This window comes from Bombyx mori, chromosome 28, assembly GCF_030269925.1.
Source record: "Bombyx mori chromosome 28, ASM3026992v2".
Lineage (NCBI taxonomy): Eukaryota > Metazoa > Arthropoda > Insecta > Lepidoptera > Bombycidae > Bombyx > Bombyx mori.
Window position 1 is genome coordinate 5,082,668 of NC_085134.1, and position 27,397 is coordinate 5,110,064.

General features: G+C 37.9%; 1 protein-coding gene across 3 annotated transcripts in view; it reads left to right on the plus strand.

The window, feature by feature from the left end:
- LOC101738243 (A-kinase anchor protein 13) overlaps positions 1-26,130 on the plus strand; it is a 72,638-nt gene extending 46,508 nt beyond the window's left edge. For all 3 annotated transcript variants that reach the window (XM_038021248.2, XM_038021251.2, XM_038021250.2), the window contains 12 exons: positions 23-144; positions 2,063-2,176; positions 7,151-7,260; positions 8,841-8,991; positions 9,770-9,926; positions 10,551-10,714; positions 11,409-11,516; positions 12,599-12,691; positions 13,841-13,950; positions 15,812-15,907; positions 19,812-19,909; positions 20,679-26,130. In XM_038021248.2, coding sequence (XP_037877176.1) covers positions 23-144; positions 2,063-2,176; positions 7,151-7,260; positions 8,841-8,991; positions 9,770-9,926; positions 10,551-10,714; positions 11,409-11,516; positions 12,599-12,691; positions 13,841-13,950; positions 15,812-15,907; positions 19,812-19,909; positions 20,679-20,784 — 1,429 coding nt within the window. In that variant the 3' untranslated portion in view covers positions 20,785-26,130. The remainder of the gene's footprint in view (positions 1-22; positions 145-2,062; positions 2,177-7,150; positions 7,261-8,840; positions 8,992-9,769; positions 9,927-10,550; positions 10,715-11,408; positions 11,517-12,598; positions 12,692-13,840; positions 13,951-15,811; positions 15,908-19,811; positions 19,910-20,678) is intronic.
- Positions 26,131-27,397: the final 1,267 nt, after the last annotated feature.

Here is a 27,397-nt window from a genome sequence, read left to right on the forward strand (position 1 = left end):
TGTATGTATGAATATATTCCAGAGCCGCAGTCCAGAACTGCCCTGAGGAGGTGGAAGAGACCGAGGCAGGGCTGTTGGCTACCTCCGCGGAGGAGAGACAACGCCAGCTGGAAGCCAGACACGAGAATATAAGACTGATCACAGGCAAGCTAAATTAGATCTTAATATGAAAGAGATTGAGTGCTGTTTATTTTGTAAAATAAAATTGGCCTGCCAATAATGTTGAAGTCGTTAAAGGCGATTAAGATATTAACCAGAAATGTAACATCAATAGAATATTATAATTATAAATTTTAAAGTATTTGTGGATTTATATTTTAATTATACCAGCACACCACGCGTTTGCTGGTGATGGTACGCTCGATTAGGTACCACCGTCTTGCCTATTTCTGCCACGAAGCAGTAATGTAGGGTGGGACGTACTTAATACAATAAAGTTGAGACATCGACCTCATGTCTCAAGGTAGGTTAGAAGAGGTGTCTGTTTGCTCCAATGACCACGTAGATGCATCGGAATCCGGTCTGTCCGTACCGACACTGTTTAAAAATAACAATTATTTGATTAAACGGTTATTCAAATGTTGATATTTAATTTTTAATAGCTCTTGAGATGATTTGGATGTTTGATTGTATGTTTCGACTAAACTTTAATATAGTCATATATTTAAATAATATTCGTATAACAAAACAATTTTTTTTTTCTGTTAATGTGGGTAAGTGAATCACTGTTACAAATTTTGTGTTGAATTCTAATGAAATGTGTTATGGAACAAAACGTTAGATTAAAGTGTATCTGGGGTTTTAATGATCTTAGTAAATTCATCGATACAGTTTAGATATAAATGGGGAAATGCTAAGTAGCATTATTAGCTAAAGATAACCTATTACTGACATCACAAAATTTACTGTCTATGGCACCGCATGTGACTCCCTGTCTATGGTTATAAAACGTTTTGTATTATTGAACAGATGAGACGCCGTGGTGGCACATGGAAGGTGATTTTTCGAAAAATATTTTCATGTTCATTCGTTTTATTTCCTTTTGTTTCAACATTTAAAAAAAAAAAGTCTAAAAATTCGCATGCGTATAAAATTGGAAGTTGTCAAGCGCATTTAACTAAAAAAAAAAAAAAAACTAACATCCCGTCCCTTGATATTTAATATTACATAATTACCGTACCCGTAATTATGTAATATTAACCGTACCCGTATTTAATACATAATATATATTATTTTTGTAATAGTAGAAGTTGATTTGTTGGTGTTTTTAGAGATATAGTCGATGTTGTACGTTGAGTTATTCGTATCGCTGTTAAGACGGAAAATTGGCAAATAAATAAATGTATTCAAAAATTCATTGAAACCTTTTTGTTTGCTCTATGTCTTAAGTCTGTTGTGATTCATCTAAATATTGTGTTTGTGTGAGTGAACGTACTTAATATTAGAATGATGCAGTGGATATAAAATGTATGCATCTCATCTATATCATTATAAGCATCATAGTAGATACAGGACTTTTTGGCGGGAACGCGAGGTGTGAAGCTGTGTGATTTGTTTTATTTTGTCTATTTAGTGTTTTTTCGGGTTTAAATATGTAATAATGGTGGTTTATTAACCGTTTAATATCTGTGAAAGTGCACAAATGTGGGAAAATGAAACAAAGCCGCTGGACGTAACTTATCGGGATCCTCCAAAAAGTCCACTGAAAAAATCTTAGTAAATGACCACCATTTTACTGAGATTAGATTTCATCTCATATCATCTCATTTAATTTCATCCCAGTTGATTAATGTCTCAAATTAATCATCTTCATTTCAATTCACTCCATATTACCATTTTTCATAAGAATAAGAATATAAATTAAAATGAGACATGACTTAAAGGTCTTAGTTACCAGGTGAAAAAATCCCCTAAAAAAACAAGATACATGTAAAAGTAACTAATAATTGCATCGAAATTTTCTTGGACGTTTCCATAGACAATACGGTATGTTCACTCGCACAAGCGAACCTCATAAATGCACATGATTTTTGACGTAATTCCAAAATTTGCCTTTGAACAGAAGCGTTAAGGACAAAAGACAAGGAGCTAGCGACACTCCTTGAAGAAAAATTGGCGCTGCACATGAAGATGGTGGGCCACACCGGAACCTCTACGCTGGACGTGCCTCACACGGGTGAGTCATATATCGTCTTTTAGCATTAAAAGTGTACAATTTCCAAAAAATGTTCGAAATTGAGTTAATATGCGGAACCATTTAATTTTGGTATCACTAGTATTTTTCGTAGTAAAGAACGTAGCCTAGTTTTAGTTTTTTTTAGTTTACCTATGCTTAGATTACTATTAACAAAATTAATACATAATTTTATCTTACTTTAAAAGATGTAGCTGGTAAAAAATAAAAAAATAAATGTTTCAAAGATTATTAATATTAAAAAAAATATCACACGTTAAACTTTTAAAACGCTCTCCTGTAAAATTAGTAAATTTTGAGATTATACAGTTTTAATGCGAGAAGACTGTTACGCGCTGGGGTTCGGGTTAAATAAATGTTTCACCAAAGTACATATAAAAACTGTATTTATCACTTAGAACACTCGCAGAACACTTTAAAACTCTCAATTCACTTCTTCCGCTTCGCTTCAGGTGATCCGTTCGCTGTTTCACTTCGAGTAGATCCAACTAACTTCGTGCCATCTCTGCAACGCTTTTATAGTCGAGACGACATTCCTAGATTTATCGAGTACATTCTGGGCAAGTCGAGTAGCTTCGACGTGTGTTTCTGCTATTTGACAATAGATGGCGTTGTGCTTCTCGATTTCACTAGTACCTTCGATATTTGTTCGGCTATTCGGCGATAGATGGCGTTTTACTGGCGTAACAATACTTTATGTAGGCGTTACAAATACTATGGACAGGTTCTTGTCTCTACTTTCAAGATAATTTTGAAGATTTCGAGGGGTGAAAATTACTTGGTTTGAGCGACATTTTTGAAACATTACATGTGAGCCATTCAAAGTCTAAAATTTGGAAAAAATATCATCACAGAAAAGCTTCTTCGGCTATTTCGAACAGAATAAACTTAATTGAAGTTTAATTAAAAACATCGAACTGTTGATGTTAATACCAAATAAAACGCAACTTTAACTACAAAGATAAATGTCGATATATAACAATATCACCCGCTCAGTGGTAGGACCTAGTCCGACTGGCTGGCGACCACCCTCCAACTAGAGTCCGCCGCCAAATAGCCTAGCTGTGTTCCGGCGTGTGGGTTGGAGAGCCAGTTCTATCCCTTCCCTTTCCCCTTCCTTGTTGGGGTTGAGTCTTGGTGACGCCTGGAACTTGCGGAGCAGACGTGCGTGCGAACTCACGGGGCGTGATTGTTTGACGGGGGTATAGGGAGACCCAGTGAAACGGTACCCGCTGCCGCCCGCCGGTCAGTAGGGGACCTGAACCCGGGTGTCTCTACTAAACTCCGCCCCGGGAAGCTGTCCCGCCAACCGGTGTAAAATCCTGCCGTGCGGTCGTCGTGCCGGAGTCGGAGACCGGAGTGGATCCCGGCGATCGCACGCAGAGTGGACTGGGGGCCCTTCCATGCCCTGCGTCAGTCTCTCACGCAACCCGTGGTCGAGCACGTACTATGTTCCGCGCTTCATTCAGGTGTTGCCTCGATCTCACCTCCAACATCCTACCTCTCCTAATCCTACTCTCCGAAAACATAAACATCATGAAGACGACAAAAAAAAAGAAAAGGGTTTCACAGGCGGTCCCCCATTCCACATTTAATGTGGATTTCAGCAATGTCAGGGGCCTACATAGCAACCTTGACGCCGTACACCACCACCTTGAGACGGCGCAGCCTGCCCTGCTTTTTTTAACGGAGACGCAGATATCTGCTCCAGATGATACCTCATACCTTGAATACCCCGGCTACGTATTGGAGCACAACTTCCTGCGTAAAGCCGGGGTGTGCGTATTCGTCCGGGCTGATGTCTGTTGTCGCCGTCTTCGGGGCTTCGAACAACGGGACCTGTCCCTCTTGTGGCTGCGCGTAGATCACGGGGGCCGTAGCCGAATCTACGCGTGCCTGTACAGGTCCCACAGCAGTGATGCAGGTTCAGCTCTGTTTGAGCATGTGCAAGAGGGGACTAACCGCGTGCTTGAGCAGTACCCATCTGCGGAGGTAGTGGTTCTTGGAGACTTTAATGCTCACCACCAAGAGTGGTTGGGATCCAGAACCACTGACCTCCCGGGTCGGACTGCCTACGATTTCGCCTTGGCCTACGGCTTCTCCCAGCTGGTGACACAGCCCACCCGTGTCCCAGATATCGAGGGGCACGAGCCTTCTTTGTTGGACCTTCTGCTGACCACAGATCCGGCCGGATACAGTGTGGTGGTCGACGCTCCGCTTGGATCGTCTGATCACTGCCTTATTCGTGCTGCCGTACCACTCTCTCGTCCTGATCGTCGAACGACGACCAGGTATCGAAGAGTTTGGCGGTATATGTCAGCAGACTGGGATGGATTGCGTGAATTTTACGCATCCTACCCATGGGGGCGGTTCTGCTTTTCCTCTGCTGATCCTGACGTCTGTGCGGACCGTCTTAAAGACGTGGTGCTCCAGGGGATGGAATTGTTTATTCCCTCCTCTGAAGTGCCCGTTGGGGGTCGCAGCAGACCCTGGTATAACAATGCCAGCAGGGATGCTGCACACCTCAAGCGGTCCGCATACGTGGCATGGGATAATGCCAGGAGACGTCGGGATCCTAACATCTCAGGGGAAAGGCGGAAATATAACGCCGCTTCCAGGTCCTACAAGAAGGTAATTGCCAAGGCGAAGTCGGAGCACGTCGCTAGAGTTGGCGAGCGATTGAAGAGCTATCCCTCCGGGAGCCGTGCTTTTTGGTCGCTCGCCAAAGCTGCAGAAGGAAACTTCTGCAGGTCTAGTCTCCCACCACTGCGCAAGTCCGATGACAATCTGGCCCACAGCGCGAAAGAGAAGGCTGACCTTCTGGTCAAACTCTTCGCCTCGAACTCGACTGTGGACGACGGGGGTGCCACACCACCGAACATCCCCCGGTGTGATAGCTCCCTGCCGGAAATCTGCTTCACACAGTGTGCAGTCAGGCGGGAGCTCAGACTCCTGGACGTCCATAAGTCGAGTGGGCCAGACGGCATCCCCGCAGTGGTTTTGAAAACGTGCGCCCCTGAGCTGACACCTGCGCTAACGCGTTTGTATCGCCTCTCTTATTGCACTAACAGGGTTCCGTCTTCATGGAAGACCGCCCACGTCCACCCTATCCCCAAGAAGGGTGACCGGTCGGACCCATCGAGCTACAGGCCTATCGCGATAACTTCCTTGCTTTCCAAGGTGATGGAGCGAATTATAAATACACAACTCCTGAAGTATCTTGAAGATCGCCAGCTGATCAGTGACCGACAGTACGGTTTCCGTCACGGTCGCTCAGCTGGCGATCTTCTTGTATACCTTACTCACAGGTGGGCTGAAGCCTTGGAGAGCAAGGGCGAGGCTCTTGCTGTGAGCCTTGATATCGCGAAGGCCTTCGACAGGGTCTGGCATAGGGCACTTCTATCGAAGTTACCATCTTACGGAATCCCCGAGGGTCTCTGCAAGTGGATCGCTAGCTTTTTGGATGGGCGGAGCATCACGGTCGTTGTAGACGGTGACTGTTCTGATACCATGACCATTAACGCTGGCGTTCCACAAGGTTCGGTGCTCTCCCCCACGCTTTTCATCCTGTATATCAATGACATGCTGTCTATTGATGGCATGCATTGCTATGCAGATGATAGCACGGGGGATGCGCGATATATCGGCCATCAGAGTCTCTCTCGGAGCGTGGTGCAAGAGAGACGATCAAAACTTGTGTCTGAAGTGGAGAACTCTCTGGGGCGAGTCTCCAAATGGGGTGAATCGAACTTAGTTCAATTCAACCCGTTGAAGACACAGGTTTGCGCGTTCACTGCGAAGAAGGACCCCTTTGTCATGGCGCCGCAATTCCAAGGAGTATCCCTGCAACCTTCCGAGAGTATCGGGATACTTGGGGTCGACATTTCGAGCGATGTCCAGTTTCGGAGTCATTTGGAAGGCAAAGCCAAGTTGGCGTCCAAAATGCTGGGAGTCCTCAACAGAGCGAAGCGGTACTTCACGCCTGGACAAAGACTTTTGCTTTATAAAGCACAAGTCCGGCCTCGCGTGGAGTACTGCTCCCATCTCTGGGCCGGGGCTCCCAAATACCAGCTTCTTCCATTTGACTCCATACAGAGGAGGGCCGTTCGGATTGTCGATAATCCCATTCTCTCGGATCGTTTGGAGCCTCTGGGTCTGCGGAGGGACTTCGGTTCCCTCTGTATTTTGTACCGTATGTTCCATGGGGAGTGCTCTGAGGAATTGTTCGAGATGATACCAGCATCTCGTTTTTACCATCGCACCGCCCGCCACCGGAGTAGAGTTCATCCATACTACCTGGAGCCACTGCGGTCATCCACAGTGCGTTTCCAGAGATCTTTTTTGCCACGTACCATCCGGCTATGGAATGAGCTCCCCTCCACGGTGTTTCCCGAGCGCTATGACATGTCCTTCTTCAAACGAGGCTTATGGAGAGTATTAAGCGGTAGGCAGCGGCTTGGCTCTGCCCCTGGCATTGCTGAAGTCCATGGGCGACGGTAACCACTCACCATCAGGTGGGCCGTATACCCGTCTGCCTACAAAGGCAATAAAAAAAAAAAAAAAAAAAAAAAAAAATATCATACACCCTTATAGTTTTGTCTACCCTCTTCCTAATTCATCTAGCACATCAACTAGCGTCAGCAGTAAAGCCGACCTCTCCACTAATTACTATCCTGATACCTATGCTGATAGTCTTGAGAGGCTATTTCAGCTTCTCCTTGATGTGTAAGTGAGCTCACGGGGCTCAAACCGGAGAGGTGCCAACACTGGCCCTAGCAAGAGCAGTGCTTCGCAGAATCTACCACCGGATCGGAAACGCGACCCACTGAGAAGATCCGCCGAGAAACTCAGTGGACTGTGTCTGTGGGATTTACCAATACGAAGTCTAGAATCGAATTATAACATTCTCTCAATGTGGTTAAAAAGGTGAATAAATAATGTTTTTTTTTTGTTCAGGACTAAACACGTCATCGCCCGGGGGCTTGGTGTTTCCAGACTACGTGAGGCTGGTGGCGCCATCTATAGATTCGCATACAATATGGCAGGAAGTTTGTCGCGTTGTCAAGGTCAGTCCTGTCTTATAGAGTAATGGTAGGGCGCTCGGGTGTAGGACCCTGAAACTGCGATACTTTAATACAAATATTTTTTTGTATGGGAACTAGCGACATCTTGTAGCGGATGCCCTTAAACTTATATAAAATGTTGTTAAAGCTAAGGCATTTAATTATTGTATAACTAAACACAGAAAATAAAAGAAATATAAATCATACAAGTCTTTATTTGTTACTAGCGGCCCGCTCCGGCTCCGCTCGGGTTTTTAACAAAAACTAACGATACTTGACGTTGTTTTATTTTTTTAAATAAAAGAACATGTATTGCGGCATAACTATAATAGTTAGACATATGCCGTCACGACACTTTTTGTAAATAATAATGTGATCTACAAAGTCCTAGTACATTATTTTATTCTATCATCAATAGTTTTCGTAGGGCCCGCGATGAAAGAATATTTTAGGTAATTTTTTTACACGCGTAAACATTTTTGTTGAGTGCTTGAGTTGTTTATCTATAACTAATTTATGTATATTAACTATGCTCGGATGGGTGCCTGAATTTCTGGTGGGAGGGAATGAGTGTTTGAATGAATGATAGGAAAGCCATCCAACAATATAACTGAGATGTCAACGGCACATCTCACAACCGATGTCCTCATATATATATATATATCCTCCTCCTCGCGTCGTTTTCCTCATTACTGTGGGTCGTGACTCCCCCGCTGCATCAGTTTCTCCCGTACGATTTCCCTCTATCTGCTGCGATCCTTAACTTCATGAAGGCCATTGTGGAAGTTGATGTCCAAAGAAGATCATATAAATATAATATACTAGCGGTATCCGTCCGCTTCGTTGGCCATTTAAAATTAACATTATTATTTCTCACCCCTACAAAGATTCTCATCATTAACGGCCCCGCAACTGGTGTAGGGAGTCCAACACTCAGATAAATATTAGTCTACCCATTAAGTATATGTATTTTCTACATGGATACCAAGTTTCAAGTCAATCGGATGCATGGTTCAGTAGTTATAACGGAACATCCGTAAAAACCACTTTAGATTTATATATATATATATATATATATATATATATATATATATATATATATGATATATAAGGACATCGGTTTTTTTAAAGGGATTTTATGACCTGGTAACTAAGATTTTTAAGTCATGTCTTATTTTAATTTATATTCTTATTTTTATGAATAATGATATGGAGTAAAATGAAGAGAGATGATTAATTTGAGACATTAATCAACTGGGATGAAATTAAATGAAATGAGATGAGATGAAATATAATCTCAGTAAAATGGTGGCCATTTACTAAGATTTTTTCATTGGACTTTTTGGAGGATCCCGAGAAGTTACGTTCAGCGGCTTTGTTTCATTTTCCCACATTTGTGCACTTTCACAGATATTAAACAGTTAATAAACCACCGTTATTATACACTTAAACCTGAAGAATGCATTAAATAGACAAAATAAAACAAATCACAAACTTCACTCCTCGCGTTCCCGCCAAAAAGTTCGAGGACATCGGTTATTATGTATTAGAATAGATTACAATATGTATATTGGTGTTTACAGGAGGCGCTGGAGAGTGCTGGGTGCGCGTGGGGCGGCGCCCTGGGCCGCAGCACCAGCTCGGCGGGCGAGCGGCACTCCGCCGCCTACACCAGCCCCGCGCTGCCGCGCCGCGCCGACACCTTCGCGGGGTTCGACGCCACCAAGCACAGGGGTCTCGTGCACTGCTCTCGATAAACATTACTAACCGCTATGCCAACACGATCGATCGATGTGTCTGCATTGTATCTCTTTCCATTTGCTCGTGTGCTAATTAACTTGAAGCAAAGCAAATTAACTAAAAATCTGTTTTCATCTTGATGCTCTTGAATTACAAAATATAAGAACGATAATTAAGCTTTGAATATGAATATTAACTTACTATGTAATAAATTAATAGTACTCTATAAAATTTACTTATCAAATATAACATTTTCAGTTTAATTCATATCAAATATTTTAAACATTTTTATTATTATTATTATTTTTATTGATGAACGAGTCCACGGCCCACCTGGTGTTAAGTGATTACCGGAGCCCATAGACATCTACAACGTAAATGCGCCATCCACCTAAGTAAGCAAGTTCTAAGGTCTCAGTATAGTTACAACGGCTGCCCCACCTTACAAACCGGAATGCATTACTGCTTCACAGTAAAAATGGGCTGGGTGGTGGTTCCTACCCGCGCGGACTCACAAGAGGTCTTACCACTAGTAATTACGTAAATTACAAATTTTGCGGGTTTAATTTTTATTACACGATATTGTTATTCCTTCACCGTAAAAGACAATCGTGAACATTTGTTGAGTACGTATTTCATTGGAAAAATTGGTACCCGTCTGCCGGATTCGAACACCGGTGCATCTCTAGATACGAATACACCGGACGTCTTCATCCTTTAAGCTACGATGACTAAATAATTGATATTAATTTAAGTTATACTTGTGACGTAGGCGTATCCCTGCGCATGTCGACGGACACGCCCACGGAGGGGGGCGAGGGGGGCGGCGAGGCGACGCAGGTCACTGACCCCGACGCCGTGCTGCGCCTGCACCACGCCATCTACACGCTCACCTGCATCGTGTGGCACCACCTCACCACCATACACAGGTAACTATACTTGAGACCTTAGAACTTATGTCTCAATATGGGTGGCGCATTTACGTTGTAGATGTCTATGGGCTCCAGTAACCACTTAACATCAGGCGGGCTGTGAGCTCGTTCACCCATCTAAGCAATAAAAAAAAAAGAAGGTCGGGGTTGATTTACCGTTGGCTACTTGTATTTGTCATATTGTAATTATAGGAAACATCCTATACTACTGATATTATAAACGCGATATTTTATATTTGTAAGAACGTATAGATTTATGTATGCTACTCTTTCACGCAAAAACTATTGAATGGATTTTGATGAAACTTTACAATAATATAGCTTACAATACATCAGAATAACAAATAGGCTATAATTTATAAAAAAATATATCGTGAATTACCCAAAATGTAACGATAAGTTTCTGCCATTAAAAATCTACAATTTCATTTTCAAAAATTAATAATAAATTACAATTCCCCAAGCGAAGATTGCTAGGTTCGCTAGTTCTAGATAAATGCAAGTGGTTTTATTTTCTGTAATGGCAAAAATTATTGTGATAAATATTATTAATTTGTAATTTCTTACATTAAGTTTTGTGCTTGCGTTTACTTTAACATAAGATTTGTTCGCACTGTTTAGTTTGGAGGCGCAAGTGGCGGCGTGGCGCACGTCCGCGTGGGGCGGCGCCGGCGCGCGGCACGACGCGCAGCTGGAGGAGCTCCGCCACGCGCAGGCGCGCCTCACCGCCGACCGCGCCGCCTGGGAGGCCACGCGCGCCGCCGACCACGCCGCCATCGCGCTCGGTAACGCACGCACCCGTACACAAGCACGCATGCACGTACACGCATGCACGCATGCACACGTACACAAGCACGCACGTACACGCACACGCACGCACGTACACGCATCCATGCACACGCGCATGCAGCACGCAGAAATGTAGGTACATTCTACGTAGTTTCCTATTTAGTTACACTGAAATAGGGTTTGCACATCAGTGAATATACAAATATATTTTTTTGGGTATGTTATACAGCGTTACTACGGGTCTTAAATATTGTGAATGGACTCGTTAGAAGGCCCAATGTAATCTCCTTTCTCCTTTGCGGGTAGTTTTGTAACACCCTATATGTACGGTTTGTCCAGACCATCCTCTGTTGTGATAATGATAACAACTCCAATATTGAGTAATTGCTTATTGATATGCTTACACTAAACTGGTGGCTGTTTATATGATAAAAATGACATTATGCGAGTACGCGACGCCTTGCTGATGGCGGTACACGAACTGAACGGAAAATGAATGACTGATGTAAAATGCAACGATATGTTATTACATAGTACATCATATTTGATGTGTGTGCTGGCCCGTACACTGTATATCACCCACATTTAGATATCATTAAGCCATTGTAACAATGGCATGAATAGATTTGAGTATTACAAAAATCCCGTTTAGTTAGAAACCGTAGTTAAAGATTCTTCTTATAACTGCAGAGAGACAACAGCTGCAAGCAGCGAGACAAGAACTGGCGGAACAACAGAAGGACGTCGAGCAACAGCGGGAGCGGCTGTACCGGCGCCTGGAAAGGCTGCAGCAGCACGGTAACTCCGCCTGGGGGAGGGTTGGGGGGGGGGTAGATCTCGAACCATCAAAGAATATTTCATCGAAGACATAACTCCGCCGGGAGGAGGGAGGAGGGGAGATCTCGAATCATCAAAGAACATCGAAGACGTAAAGACAAATTGTTCAGTAGAAGACCGGTCATGTGGCTGTCACTGGCAGCCAAAATCATGAAGGTCGTAGATTAGGTGGATCACAAGATCTCATGTTGATGATGAAAAAAAAATTAAGTTTACTTCTTTGAAGGGAACTTAAATCATGGATTCGACCACCGGTCGTGGTTCTCGTCGAACCCGACGCTTGTAAAGGGCTCGGCGTGTAAATTAACCCTCAGACACAGCCCACTGAGTTTCTCACCGGATCTTCTCAGTGGTTTCTGTTTCCGATCCGCCCAACTTCTAGCCCGGTGACATGGTCTCTCTCTAGAGTCTAGACCATCAGCTTAGGTAGGGAAAAAAAATAGAGTCGATTTATATTTTTGGTATCTTATAAAAATCCTATCTTATACCTATCTTTAAACAAGTAATTCTTGTATATATACATCATCTGAATCTCGGAAACGGCTTCGACGATTTTCATGAAATATAAGTAGGGGATTTCGGGGGCGATAAATCGATCTAGCTAGATCTAGATTTATTTTCAGAAAATGTTGTTTTATTCGTGTTTGCAATAATCAACTTTATCGATAATCAACTTAAACACAAACTTTTTTTTTTATTGAAAGAAAATAACAAATAATATAATATCAATGTGTAATTCTTATTTAGATATAATTTCTAAAAAACACAATTTATCAACAAAAAAAATTATCGAGCAAAGCTCGGTCATCCTCTAGTACAAATAATATGATCAACTCGAACCGGACTCTAGAACACGGAAGCTAATGTTCTATACTAAATAGAAAGTGCTTTTAGAAATGATGCTCTATGTAAGTGCCTTATACGAAAGCACTCTTCAAACTCCTCACAAAGAATTCGAACACTTCAATCTTCAGAACTTTAATGTAACTAATTTAAAGTATTTTGTTGTCTATGATATTATTAATTGAAGTGAATGGTTTCAGGTGGATCTCAAGAAGAGATAGCTAGTGTGGGCACTCTGTCGCCGGACTCCAGCGTCAGCGACACTACCAGGAGGAAAGAACCTAAGTGGAGAAGTGCGTATGACAACAACTGTGTTCCCTCCTAACTTCATATATAAACTAGCGGTATCCGTCCGCTTCGCTGGGCATTTAAAATTATAATAACATTATTATTTCTCACCCCCACAAAGATTTTCATCATTAACGCCCTCGCAGCTGGTGTAGGGAGTCCAACACTCATATAAATCTTAGCCTATCCATTAAGTACATGTACTTTCTACATGCTACAAGTTTCAAGTCAATCGTATGCATGTTCAGTAGTTATAACGGAACATCCGTAAAAACCACTGTAGGTTTATATATTAGTATAGATATGTATTCATAGAATAGTCGATATTAATTAGGTGTGACGTCATTTAAGGCTAAATAAACAACGGGCTAACTACAAGACTTAACAAACAATAAAGTTGGTCACAAATAACATAATTGGTATTCAGTTTAGATGTGAAGAAATTTTCATATAAAATTAATTTGGTCATTTAAATTTCCCAAAAATAGTGAGTTAAATAATCGATTTTAATTCTATAATGATAATTGTAGCGGTATTGCTATTGGTTGGCTGGCTATTATCGATAAAAAATAACCAAAGCTTAACGTACTGGTGTTAAGACGTCTTGTGAGTCCGCACATATAGGCACCACCACCCTGCTTATTTCTGCCGTGAAGCAGTAATGCGTTTCGGTTTGAAGGGTGGGGTAGCCGTTGTAACTATACTGAGACTTTAGAACTTGTATCTCAAGATGGGTGGCGCGTCTACGTTGTAGATGTCTATGGGCTCCAGTAACCACTTAACACCAGGTGGGCTGTGAGCTCGTCCATCCAACTCAGCAATAAAAAAAAAAAAGAGTTCTAAATCTCGGTTTTATAGCACATTAGTTGTTGTGAAGCAGTAATGCGTTTCGGTTTGAAAAGTGGGGCAGCCGTTGTAACTATACTGAGATCTTAGAACTTGTATCTCAAGGCGGGCGGCGGCATTTACGTTGAGATGTCTATGAGCTCCGGCAACCACTTAACACCAAGTGGGCTGTGAGCTCATCCGCTAAGCAATACAAAAAAAAAACAGTGCCTTGAATCATCCACTCATTTAACAATAAAAAAAAGAGTATTTAAAGCAATATGTTTATCGTATTCCTTCCGTGGAGTGTCAGTGCTGTGTGTGTGCAGACAGCCGCGGCTCTACCGGCGCGGAGCCCCCGGCGCCCGCGCTGCCGCCCCCGCTGCTGCTGTCGGCGCAGAACGAGACCCGCGCCACGGTGCACGCCTCCGCCATCTCCGTGAGTACTCGACCCTCGGGCTGACCTGCATAAAGGTCATATTAGCTTGAATCTTTTCGGCTCGATTGTAATTTAGAGACGGACTAGGAAGAAAACTTCTTTATTTTTTGGCTCCGTCACGGTTCGTGCATTAGCCAGCGTCAAGTAATAAATTTATAGTTTATGAATAAAAAAGGGTGCGTGTACTTATGTACGCGCGTAAGAAGTTTAAGAAGAACATTATTTTTATTAAATTTAAATAAATATAAATAAATAATCCTTAAATAAATAAATAAATAAATAAATAAATTTATTTATTTATTTTTAATTTAAATTTTAATCAATTTGAAAAAAAAAAAAACGGTTAAACAACATCCTCAAACACGCATATTGGACATCCCTTTTCTTGACATCGTATAAATTCGGTAATTCTCGGTACGGTTCGGAAAGATCACCTGCGGCTATATTCAGACTCGCCAAGTTACGTCGGTCGTATTGTAATGAGCGATTTAGTGGGCAACTTCATTCTGTTCATTTTGTGTCACGGTGCGCGCGCATCGTAAAATTTCACTCTCATCAATTTTTCATCACGCGCCTAAAGAAGTATAACTTCAATAAAAAACGGAGGAAATAAGGCTTTTCTAAGGAGAAGTTACATTCGGCGGCTTTGTTTCATTTTCCCTCATTTGTGCACTTTCAAAGATACTAAACAGTTAATAAACCACCGTTATTACGGATTTAATTCTGAAGAAACACTAAACAGACAAAATAAAATAAATTACACAACTTCACTCCTCGCGTTTCCGCCAAAAAGTCCGAAGAACACTTAAAACAATTGCATGTGTGAAGCAACCCCAATCTGAAAAATCGAACTAGTGGTTTAATGTTGATATTATAATGCGCGCGGAACTATACTCTATTCCAATTACGATGTCCCTTTTGACACTTCTTATATTAGAACGTAACTCGCTTCGCACAATTTGAAATAATAATCATTTTTTGTTCATGGTCGTAAACATCATTTCAAAAATACACAATCAATCTAAATCATTATACAATTAATTTGCACACACAATAACATAATAATAACATCTGTCAAATGGGACTTCGTAATTGGAATAGAGTATAGTAGGCCACGCCTAGGTGGCGACAGGAGTGAGGGGGCGGGTTGCCTACTGCTCGTAAAGCACATGAGATTAGACAGTGATCACCAATCTCGAGATATTGTGAACAATTATTGAAAAGAATAAATAAATAATAGTTTAAAAAAACTAACAAAATACGCCTTTATAGAAAATCCAACTAAAATATAGAAAATAAATTATAATTTTGAATTCAAAATAGTGTAAGCAAAAATGATTTTATTGTAAAACAAGCGTAGGGTGCTTTTCAGGATATTATCAAAATAACCCTTCTACTCATATCTGTTCATAAAATATTTATAGCTACTGATACCAAGCACCCCACGCTTTTTTTTTTACAATAAAATCATTTTTTCTTACACTATTTTTAATTCAAATTTATTAAAATATATTTATTAGTTGAATTTTCTATAAAGACGTATTTTGTTCGTTTTTTTAAAATATTATTAGTAATTTTAAATTTTTTAGTTGAATTCAACTGTCCTTTTTTTTTTTTAAATATTATATTCTCATCGGTCCTTAATAAGTATACCAAATTTCCAGTTCCCCCCACGTTTTGAAGGGGTTCAAAATCATATTCAAAGATTCCGTTACATACTAACATACGTCTGAGCCTAATAAAAGCGTATTAAAAATAGATATTGAGATTTTAAATAGGAAGATTAAATTTTTAACTACCCGCAAATCCGAAACAGCATACTATTCGCAAATAATGCATATAAAATTGAATGCGTTCGCAGCAAATGGTAAAACAACAGTTACCACTGAAACTGGCCAACGAGAAAAGCAAACAGCCGCCTCCGGGATACCACAGACTCCACGAATCCCCCAGTGACGTAAGTAATCTTACCTTTTTTTTATTACTAAGATGGGTGGACGAGCTCACGGCCCGACAGATTTTAAAAGGTCCCCGGAGCCCGTAGACATCAACAACGTAAAGACCGTCACCCACCTTGAGACATGCGTTCTGAGTCTCAGTTTTTCAGTACAATGTCTGCCACGCTAACGCCAGAAATGAGCAGGATGGTGGTACCTGCCCGTGCGGACTCACATGACGTTCTATCAGTAGTAAAAGATACTCTAAATCTTTATAAATGAAACTACACGATCCGATTCGGTAGTAGATTCATTCATTCGCAGTTGCTCTTCAGTTGTTAGATCTCATGTGCGCTCGGGCAGCTGTTAGCAAATCCCACCCCTCCTGGCTGAGTCCTTGCTCGCCCACCTCTCCTGGTGAAACTAGAAAGGTCTCCGGGCCACCACTAATCATTTAATCATAAAAAAGATAACACATCTCGCGTCAAATACTGTTGTTGCGGTTTATCACACAACTTCACCCGCGGGGACCCGGGGGGACCCGGGGGGGGGGGGCGACCCACCATCACTGTAAAATATAATTATTTAATAGATTTAATAAACGTGCATTACCTTTCCTACATATCTGTGTATTTCAAGTTGCTTTCAGACTACGCTATAATATAATAGCATATAGTATATAGCTCATAGCACAATTTACATTGTGCTATGAGCCATCATACATTGTTATGGACACGTTCACACCGTACTGTACTATATATTATTGGCTAAGTATACGCTGCTATACTATATGGCACTATAGTATAGCGTAGTCTGAAAGCAGCTTAAGGGACACATAATTTAATTGAAAAAAAAAAAGTTTGCTAATACATAATTTTGGAAAGAATTTGAGAGACGAATTTTCCTCGGTTTTACGAGTCATATAATTGGAGACATGAGTGAATGAAGGCGTTAAATACGATTTTTAAGATTTTTGAGTTTTTACATTGAATGAAAGTGCTATGTGCCTATAAACCATATTAGACCTTAAATCTACAGGTTGACAATAAAAAAGGCAATATTATACTAGTTTTATTTATGTGTGTCACTCGCGAAATCCGAGGAAAATTGTCATTACGGATCCTCCCGATCCATTAACGGTGCTTTTAGGTACCTCAAGCACCGGTCACCGCCCTTGTCGAACCCGTCGCTTGCGACGAAGGGCTCGACGAGTAAATTAACCCTCAGACACAGCCCACTGAGTTTCTCGCCGGATCTTCTCAGTGGGTCGCGTTTCCGATCCGGTGGTAGATTCAGCTAAGCACTACTCTTGCTAGGGCCAGTGTTAGCAACACTCCGGCTTGAGCCCCGAGAGCTCACCTACACGTTAGGTTAAAACTGAAGTAGTCTCTCAAGGCTATCAGCATAGATAAGAGAAAAATTTTAGTGGAATCCACCCTCTAATTAAGTGTACTAAACACACAATATTTTCTTTTATATAAATTATTTTGTTGAAACAGATAAAATGGTTGCTTTTCAGGATATCGAGTATCCAAACGTATTTTAAAGGCTCGATATGTTTATTTTTTTGATGCTCTGTAAGTAATTTATGTATCCGACGTATGAGTAGTTTGTGCTCATTATTATTATTACAAACAACACGCTTTTTATTCATACGATATATTATTTGTTACACTTTACGACGGGCGATATTTTAAATCATAATTATTATTTTCATAGAGATTAAAATTTTCACTAAACATTTTTCATGGTCAGTTTATAAATCATAAATTGAATTTAGTTTTAACATGCGATTTCGGAAACGTAATAGAAACTTCGACAGAAATTAATGCATTTTTTTTTAAAATAGATTTTAAAATTTGAATGTAATGTTTTAACGATTATTTACTATGATATAAAAAATCGCCACGCCCATTAATCTGAAACGCAAGTGAAATGTATCACGCACTCATGGACGTCGCTTCGCTCACTATTTTTATTATATTTCATTGGCTGTAAATCAATTAACTGTATTAAGTTTAAAAATTGAAGCCCATAGCGGTGTTGAGGAATAAAAAATGAGGTCTATGGTTCTAGTTGTTGTTCTGTATTCGGAAAGTATTTATAATGTCTCAAAGATAACTGTTACTTTTGCATATATAGGTTTTTAAACTTCAAATTCAATTTTATAAATATCAAATTCAATTTTGCAAACATCAAATTCAAGACTCAAAAATGTCAATTAAATGTCTTCAAGCCGTATATTTTGTGGCCTCGGTAGCGCAGTAGGCAGCGCGTAAGTCTCATATTTTTTGCATCTTTTTCATTTTTGTTTTTGTTTTTAGTTTTGTTAATTTTAAAAGAATAATAAAAAAAAACCTGGAATAGAATTTGAATTTCATATTTATAAAATTGAATGTGATATTTACAAAATTTAATTTGAAGTTTTTAAAATTGAATTTAAAGCTATAAACCTATATAATAATATGCTCATAAGAATAAAAGTCCAATATTTATATATTTCTTCTGTACACTCATAATTCTGATAGTTTCATGAGGAATAATTGAACATACTGTATTATATAGACAAGGCAACTAGAATTCATTTCAAAAAAATTCATTAATTTAAAAAAATAATTGAGTTAATTGATTGACGAAATCGTATTATTTTATTGTTTACTTTCCGTTCTTCTGTAGAGTGAATACTTTTATACAACCATTTCGTCTGTTCAGCTTTCGGTGTTAGAGCATGCCCGTATAAATAAATAAATATATCGAAGTGTATAATAAATAAATATATGTATATAATAAATATATGTACCGTAATAATTGAAGTCCCTTGCAAGAATCGTACTGATCAGGGAAATTGAATTGAATTTTGTGACTTTAAAAATATCTCATGATAAATAATAAATGAATTTATGATAAATAATGAAGCGTCCGCAAATACTCATCATGCATGGAAATGTTACTGAAAACTAAATTTATATTCGCTAAATATTTAAGCAGAAAATTATTATGTTTCTAGTATTTTTTTCGGTGTCCGCGAGTCGTGGATATAATTAACGTATAATATTAATTAACTTTTACGGTTTAATATCGTGTTTTTTGTTGTCATTCTGTTGTCATATCCGATTTTTTTGGAAGAGCTTAAAGCCCATCTGGCGTTAGAAATCTTAGTTTTACAGTACAACGGCTGCCCCGCCCTTCAAACCGAAACGCTTTACTGCTTCACGGCAGAAATAGGCGGGGTGGTGGTACCTACCCGTGCGGACTCACAAGAGGTCCTACCACCAATTAGGCGAAATTATAATTTTGGCGGGTTTAATTTTTCTTATTACGATGTTATTCCTTCACCTTTACGTCTTCAATGTGTACATTTTGCGCGTAAGTTCGTTTCGAATACTTCATAATTATCGTGGTCAAGAACTGAAGATTAATAATAGTCGACATTTTTTAATTTGTGCTGACTACCGTAAAAGTCTAAAGAAATATTTTTTTATAGAAAAAAATTATAACAATAAAAAATGCGAGATTTTACTTAATTGTGATTGTTTGTTGAAATACGTAAACCCAAAACTATATCGATGTATCTATTCAACAATTGCTTTAAACGAAATAGAAAAAAAAATTTTTTTCATTGTCATTCAAAATTAGACTTTAACGTCTTAAGGTCGACGGTGTCATTAACACTGCCCGTCTACGGTCTCGAACCACATCTTAACACCAGTGTGCTTAGTGTGAGTTTTTTAACGTTCTCGATAGCGTAAAAGTTAGCTCATAATTGTATGGAATGGGATCGTTTGCGTACGTTTGCCGCTAGGGGCGCTGTTCCAACTGCATACAAAATTGGGTTAACGTTAAATAACTCGCACTAAGCACACAGGTTAGCCGATACGTGATCACCGATAAGTCATGGAAGTTAATGTGTTGGTTATTATACAGCATCTACAACAGCAAGGCCTAGTGATACATCACACCCGGGCGGGTAGCTCCCCCGCCCCGCTGCCCTCCCAGCAGCAGACCAATAACAGAGCCACAAGGTAATGTCAATGTCAATACTTAGAACACGACAGTCGAAACTACATACCGTACCAAAAACTGGAGACCGCAGAAAAAAATTACATTTTCTAAAACAAAATACTTTACAGACAAAAATATTAAAAAAGAATAGTAAAAGAGATCTTCATTTTTAAATGTTGTTCATGTGAATGAAATGTTACAAGAATAAAGATAAATTATATCAAATATTGATTATATGTTTTGACAAAGAATTCTCTATTATCCAAAACTATTTTCTGATTAAAACTTACCTGACTTAAATTTACTTGACTGATATAAGATTGTTAAGAGACTTCTATTATCTATCTATATTGTTATTTTATTATTTAATAAATAAAAGTCGGTCTGAGGACATCACAACTGCTTTTAAGTAAGTTGTGCTCACACCCAAAAGGGTGAATTCAATAATGTATTCATTTTTCCCTATTTAAGTTCAATGTTAATGTGTGTAGATTTTATCCAGTTGTGTGAACCTAAAAAAAAGAGAGTCTTAACAGGATATGTGATATTCGGCTCGAAGAACCAATGCACGTGTCTAATTTCGAGACCGTTTTATGAGTAAAATCTTGTGAGTTACTATAATAGTTAAATTTGTGTGCACGATATCTGCCATAAGTCAAGTGAGCTTTAGGTCCATATAGATGGAATGTTACTGTTTAATAAACCAGTCTGTGTTCGAATGGTGCCTTGTTTTGAGTCCAAGCAACTGAAGACCGCCAAGGCAGAGCTGTCATTTTTTTTTCTTTCTAGGACTAACACATATCCGAAGCTTCCGGACAAATTCCGCGTCCGTTCGCCGGAGCCGACGCCCGGCAGCACCGCGCCCCCCGCAGAGGAAGAGGTGATCTTCTTCTGACCTCCGCCCCCCCCGCCGCCGGCGCCGCACTCGCGCTCCTGAGACTGTCGACTCTCATAGACCCTCCGCCTCCTGCGCTCCTGGTACGGAAACGTCCACCATCTGTTTACGGCCTGCATTCGTTCAATATATCGACGCTAATATCGGTCGATCGATCGATTTTGGTAGGCAGCGGCTCGGCCCCTAGCATTGCTGAAGTCCATGGGCGACGATAACCACTCGCCGTGGGCCGTATGCTCGTCTGCCTACAAGGTCAATAATTTTAAAAAAAAAAAAACGTTCGTTTGCGCTATTCGTAACATCCTCGATAATCGATTTTTACGTTGCCAATCGAATGATTCGCGAATCGTCAATGCCGTCAGTAGAACATCCGAATGATTACGTCACACTTAAATTTCAATGTATCTTTGTTTATTTGTACTTTATACATCGAGTACATAATCAATATTCTAGGTAATATATTATAATCAAGTCTAGACTGATCTATAATCAATTCAGTTGGTTTTTTGCTTGTATTAAGAAACGCTTACAATATCTGGATTAATGATTAAATAATCATGCAATCGTACAAATTAAAAACAGATCAAGTGTTAAATATTAAAATCACCAGTCGGACTTACTATAAGTTTTTTTTTTAATTATCTTAATTATTCCTAAAATACGTTAACAATACGTTTTGATAAAGTATTTCCATTGCAATTTCATGCAGTGCCCTTTTGAAACCTCTGAAAAACATTAGCGTTCTCACCCTTTCAGGATCGATTTATATTACTAGCCTGTTGGTCTGTGTGTTTGATATAATTAAAATACAAATAAACATATTATTATCATAAGCAGTATATCTAGTATTGTGACTGCGTACATGAGAAACATTCCTCCATACATAATGAAGATTCACATCGAGGGATGAAAGACTATTTGTTTTAAGCGACATATCACTTAATACGCGACATTTATTTTTGTATTTAAAGTTGGGTATTATTTTATATTAGCAACAACAGTTCGAAGTTTTAAATTATGATATCATAGTAAATAATCGTTAAAACATCACAATCAAATTTTAAAACCTATTAAAAAAAAAAGTATTAAAAGTATTGAAAAAATGTTTAGTGAAAATTTTGATCTCTATGAAAATAATAATTATGATTTAAAATATCGCCCGTCGTAAAGTGTAAAAAAACAATATATCGTATGAATAAAAAACGTGTTGTTTGTAATAATAACAATGAGCACAAACTACTCATACGTCGGATACATAAATTACTTACAGAGCATCAATAAAAATAAACATATCGAGCCTTTAAAATACGTTTGGATACTCGATATCCTGAAAAGCAACCATTTTATCGGTTCCAACAAAATAATTAATATAAAAAAAAGAGAAAACATTGTGTGTACTAAACTTAATTAGGGCGGTTTCCACTAAATTTTTCTGATATTTTTACAAAATTTTAAACTTTAATTGGATCTCCTCTAAAGTTGCAAAAATGTCACTTAAACAAAGTCTTTCATCGCTCGATATGTTTTCAAAATACATAGTTACTATACTGTATACTATATAAATATACTGATATAGCTTACGCTTGACGTCAAAACTCAGGCTTGAGAGACAACAATATAATCATAAATATGGAATAAATAAAAACGGACTAAATCCTTTAATTGTAAACAAAATCAAGGCGTTGTTCGATTGTGAAGGCTACAAACAGTCACCGGGAGCTTAAAAGCATTTCTTTTAAGGATCTCTTATTATATTATTTGGTTAAGCTCGTAGTTATAATATTACAGTATTTTATATGGCAGCTACAGTCTAAGCAGCTAAACACATTCCATATGAGTTCCTTTTTTTTACGTGCTTAGGAGGGTCTAGTGAGAAATGATATATAAAGTAATCTTAATCGATAATGAGAATCGATACATCGATTCGTATTAAAAATTAAAGTTAATAGTTGATAGATATTGATTGATAGATCAAAGAATTTCTTGAAATAGGACGTAGGCGATTTAATAATGTTAGATTAAATAATCAAACGCTACTACTGTTTTTGTTAGATAACTTTGTGGTTTCTAATCGATACTTCCATTCCGAATGAGTCTTTTTATATTAGCAATATTGTTGTTAAAAAAAATATTCACCGAAGTATTCTTATAAATTCTAGTTACTTACGTCGCGTTGGTATGATGGTTAATGACAGACAAAAAAAATGTCCTGGGTAAAAGATAAAACGTAAAGAATGAAAATTCAAAAACTTTGAACGAAAGGTGATTCGATGTGATAGGAACAGAGTTTAATGAGTAGAATATATATATATAGTAAATGTTTTAAACTAGATAATATTGAAATAGAGGCGATAAAAGATATTGTTGAATTAGATGTTTCAATAGAAATAAATTATTAGTAGATCGAACTGTATACTAATTGATAATCTTGATAAAATGTTTGAAGATTTAAATGGTAGTAAAAATTTAGTTATAAATGAATGTTAACTTCCTACCTGTCGCTCTGGACGTCTATGAGATAGGTACCATCCGATTGAAACTAATCGGTGCGTTGGATTGGTAAAAATAATAACATCGAATAATATTTCGGAATCAAGTAATTAATAGGTAATTGAACTCAATAAAATTTGGAACGCAAAACTATCAATTGTTGAAGTGCCCCTAAAATGTGAACCTCTTACTAGAAATACTAAAAAATCAACCCTACACTTACATTTGATCCCTTGAATCTTGAGTAATAAACGTACAGTATTACTAATTGCACGGAGACCTTGGATTTACATAAAATAAATTACCTAAAAAAGTCAAGAATTTTATAAATACGATTTTAAATTTTAATGTTTCTCTTAATGTAAGACGTTGCTGTACATATGTTGATGTTTAAATTGTATTAGAATGTTATATTCATTATTTGTAAAGTTTGTATTTGAGAGTGGCGACTGCGTGTTGGATTGTTGAATAAATTTTATGAAACTGATGAATTTAGTAGAATTGTTGATATGATTAGGGTTACATTTTTTTGGATTTAAAATCTGCATCAAGTTTATTTTGATTAGCTTTAGTGATTTCATTGCATGAATATGAACATTAATGAATACTATATGTAATATTATTATTAAAATATATAAAATATATGCAATGGTTTAAAGATATGATCGCCTGGTGACGCAACTGACAACAACATAGCTATGGTTGACAGTACATTCATTGTAATTTTTTCGTTGTGCATAAATTATTTGAAAAGTTAAATTTGGAAAAGTCCCATTATTAAATATATTTTTCGAAATAAAAACAGTACATTTTTAATATTTTATTATATATTTTGAACTAATTATTGTTGCAAATTTTTTTTTTTCCAAGATGCAAATGTCTGTCATTTTTCTATGTTATTGTATCTTATAAATTAAATCCAAAAAGTGTAATTCTATCATTTTTAACACACAATTGCTAGTACATCGGCCGAATATGCGGGTGTTTATTCTAAATACTTGATTAAATGAAAGGGTTTCATCAAATACATACGAAACTTGTAACTGTAAAATATACTAATAAAATATATTTCCTTATTAAATTAAAACATGTTTGTATGTTCGGCTGTTTGCATTTACTGTAGATTTGTGTGCAGATATATTTTTCGAAGCTATAAAAAAACGGTGACAACTTTCGGTTTGTTTATCTTGACGACATTTTGTAAGTGATGCAAATCTCATATCTGCGCACAATTGTTATTTAGCTCATTTAGTATATTGTTGTTAAAAGAATTCATAAGACTATGTAACTATTTTTCGTGCATTTACTGTAATCCTTTTTACTAATTAGTCTTTAGAGAAAGTGATATTAAAAAAAAAAAAACTATTTTCTCTATTAGGATACCTTTTCGTACTCTATATACATTACCATACTGAAGTTGATGTTTGAATATTATAATTATAAGATTCATTATATATAACTAATGAACTGTTTGGTTTCCTGTCAAATATCTTATCTATGAAGAATAGTGCGGAGAGTGCATTCTAAATCTACGCATGCTATTGGCTAATTTTATTGCTGGATTTGTGTACTCGACGAACAATGAACGATCGTTATGTACAGCTATAAAATATGTCATGACAATAAATATGTAATCAATGTACTCGTAATATGTTGGTATTTCTTTTTATATACGCGGGTATTCTTAATATTTAAAACCATATCAGAATCAGCCTTCGAATTTTATTTCGATTTACGTTCCGTGGGTTCCATCTTTCGACTTATCATGTTGTCCTTTTACTTAAGTCTGGAAGGTACCACGGCTACGAAAGCTTTTATATTAATCCCGCAAGTCAGGCCTTAGGAGACAGGAGAACATGATCGCTCAAATTCCAACAGTCTAGAACATTCCATTTTAATTGGCTTGTGATTTTCGTAACGGGCTTCTTACTTATGTAGCTATTTTCGTCGGTTATGCCTAAATGAGCCTTGTTATTTATGGTACCGATATAAATAATAAACAAATTCAATCAGATGTCGAATGCAAGTTTTTTGCTAAAGCAAGCCCTAAACAAAGTGACGTGGTTTTCTTTATTGCACTACTTTTAAAATGAAGTGGTAAATAAGTTTCATGTAATTTAGCCACTTTTTCTTTATGGATGAGTCAAGAACTGTAACCAGTACATTACACTCACCAATCAGCCACTGATGAGGTATGACTAGTGTTAGTAGGTTTCATTTTCAAAGATTATGTGATTACAAGTAAGAAGATAATGTCATTTTGGTGTTTCGTGATTGTGACGAAACTTTATTAAAAATCTTCGCAGTAATAAATCACCTCATACACTTCACTCGTATTGTTTCCCAAATTTATCTGGTTTCGCACCTAATTAAAACAATCTTACAAGTTTATGGCAATACAAAAAAAATAATACATTTTAGCTTTAATTTTTATTTAAGTATGTTTTATAATAATTTTCACGACTGACTTCATTCAATTTAGACAACACTTATATGTCATTTGTGAATTGCTGATTGAATACTGTGAGTTGGAATGGAAATCTTCTAGTGTTCTAAATTTAGTGAGATCAATCTTTAGTATCGATTCCCTCCATGATAATAATATTGTTTCTATTAGTTTTGTGGCAACGACAATACGAAATGTATTGCTCAATGTTGTGCTCATTCCATCGCATTCTTAAGTATTCAATTGATATTATTTTGATTGTAATGTTGATGTCTTTTTTTTTTTTAAATAGTTCATATAATGTATTTAATCGTATGATTTTTTAAATTCTGTATTGATCTGTGACTACGCGCAGGAGTTCCCTGCCTTGTACTTAGGATATATGAAATAAATATTTACTTAGTACGTAATTATGGTATTTTAATTATATTCGTCAACCCTTCATAGTTTTTTTTGTTCATTTTTTTTGCTTAGATGAGTGAATTCTAGGCCCATGTGGTGTTAAGCAGTCACCGGAGCATAAAAGACATCAACCACGTTAAGATCGTCAACCATCTTGAGACACGAATTCTAAGTCTCAGATCAATACAACGGCTGCCCCACCCTTCAAACCAAAACGCATTACTGTATCACGGCAGAAATAGGCAGGGTGGTGGTACGTATCAGTGCGGGCTCACAAGACCACCAGTCTTACCACTTGTAAATTGCATACCCGACGTTAATTGGGTACCGGAGTCTAATCAACAAGTAGAAGTCTCAACTGCATTGATTTTTTTTATGAATGAAGGATTACTGGTAGCCCTGAGGCCTTTCCAGTTTCACCAGGACATTGTATGATGGATTTCCCAGCCTTTAAACTAGAATGCAAGATGCTTCGCTGTAGTAATAGAGTAGGTACCCACAGGTGGAGGTGATGGATTTACCCGCGCAGGCCTCGCAGTACGTACGTAATTAAGTATAACTATTAGACTTATTCCTTCATCATGGACGTCGTAGTGACGTCACTAGCTTTATCGAGTCCTCATGTAAAAAAAGATGATTTTTGGTATAGTACTGTTTTCGAAATTTTATCCCTTTTCTAATCGTTCACCACAGGAACGGGTAGTTAAATTTAACCAAAAAGAACTCTGATTTAGAAGACTATTGAATGTTTTTAGAACATGGTACGATCGTGTCCCTTTTAATCTCGAATGTGGAAATTTACGACACTTTTTTGACCGTATTGGAAAAGCTACGTAGGTAATTGATGTATGTGAATCAAATATGGCACGGCGGCTTTACAAGTTTACACCCAGCGTTTTATCCTATAATTAGGCCACGATTCATGTTCTGTCGGTAATTAAATAAAAAAATACATGAATATCTGATTTTTTTATTTATTACAAATGGTTAATTCAATAGACAATAACAATAAACTAAGATTAGACAAAAATGAACAGAAATTAACCTAATATCTCGGATATCAAAATCGAAGGGTCACTATTTTTACGCTTACCTATAGCTAAAACAACAATTTTTTCAAGAAACTTTCATTACACACGCGTGCTTCTAAAATTAAATATAGATGAGATAAAATCGCAACGTAAAAGCAAAAACTATCTGCTAATTTTATTTATCACTGCAGACTTAACAAGATGCGATTCATAATTGAGGCCGTCAGCGCAAAAGTGGCCTAAA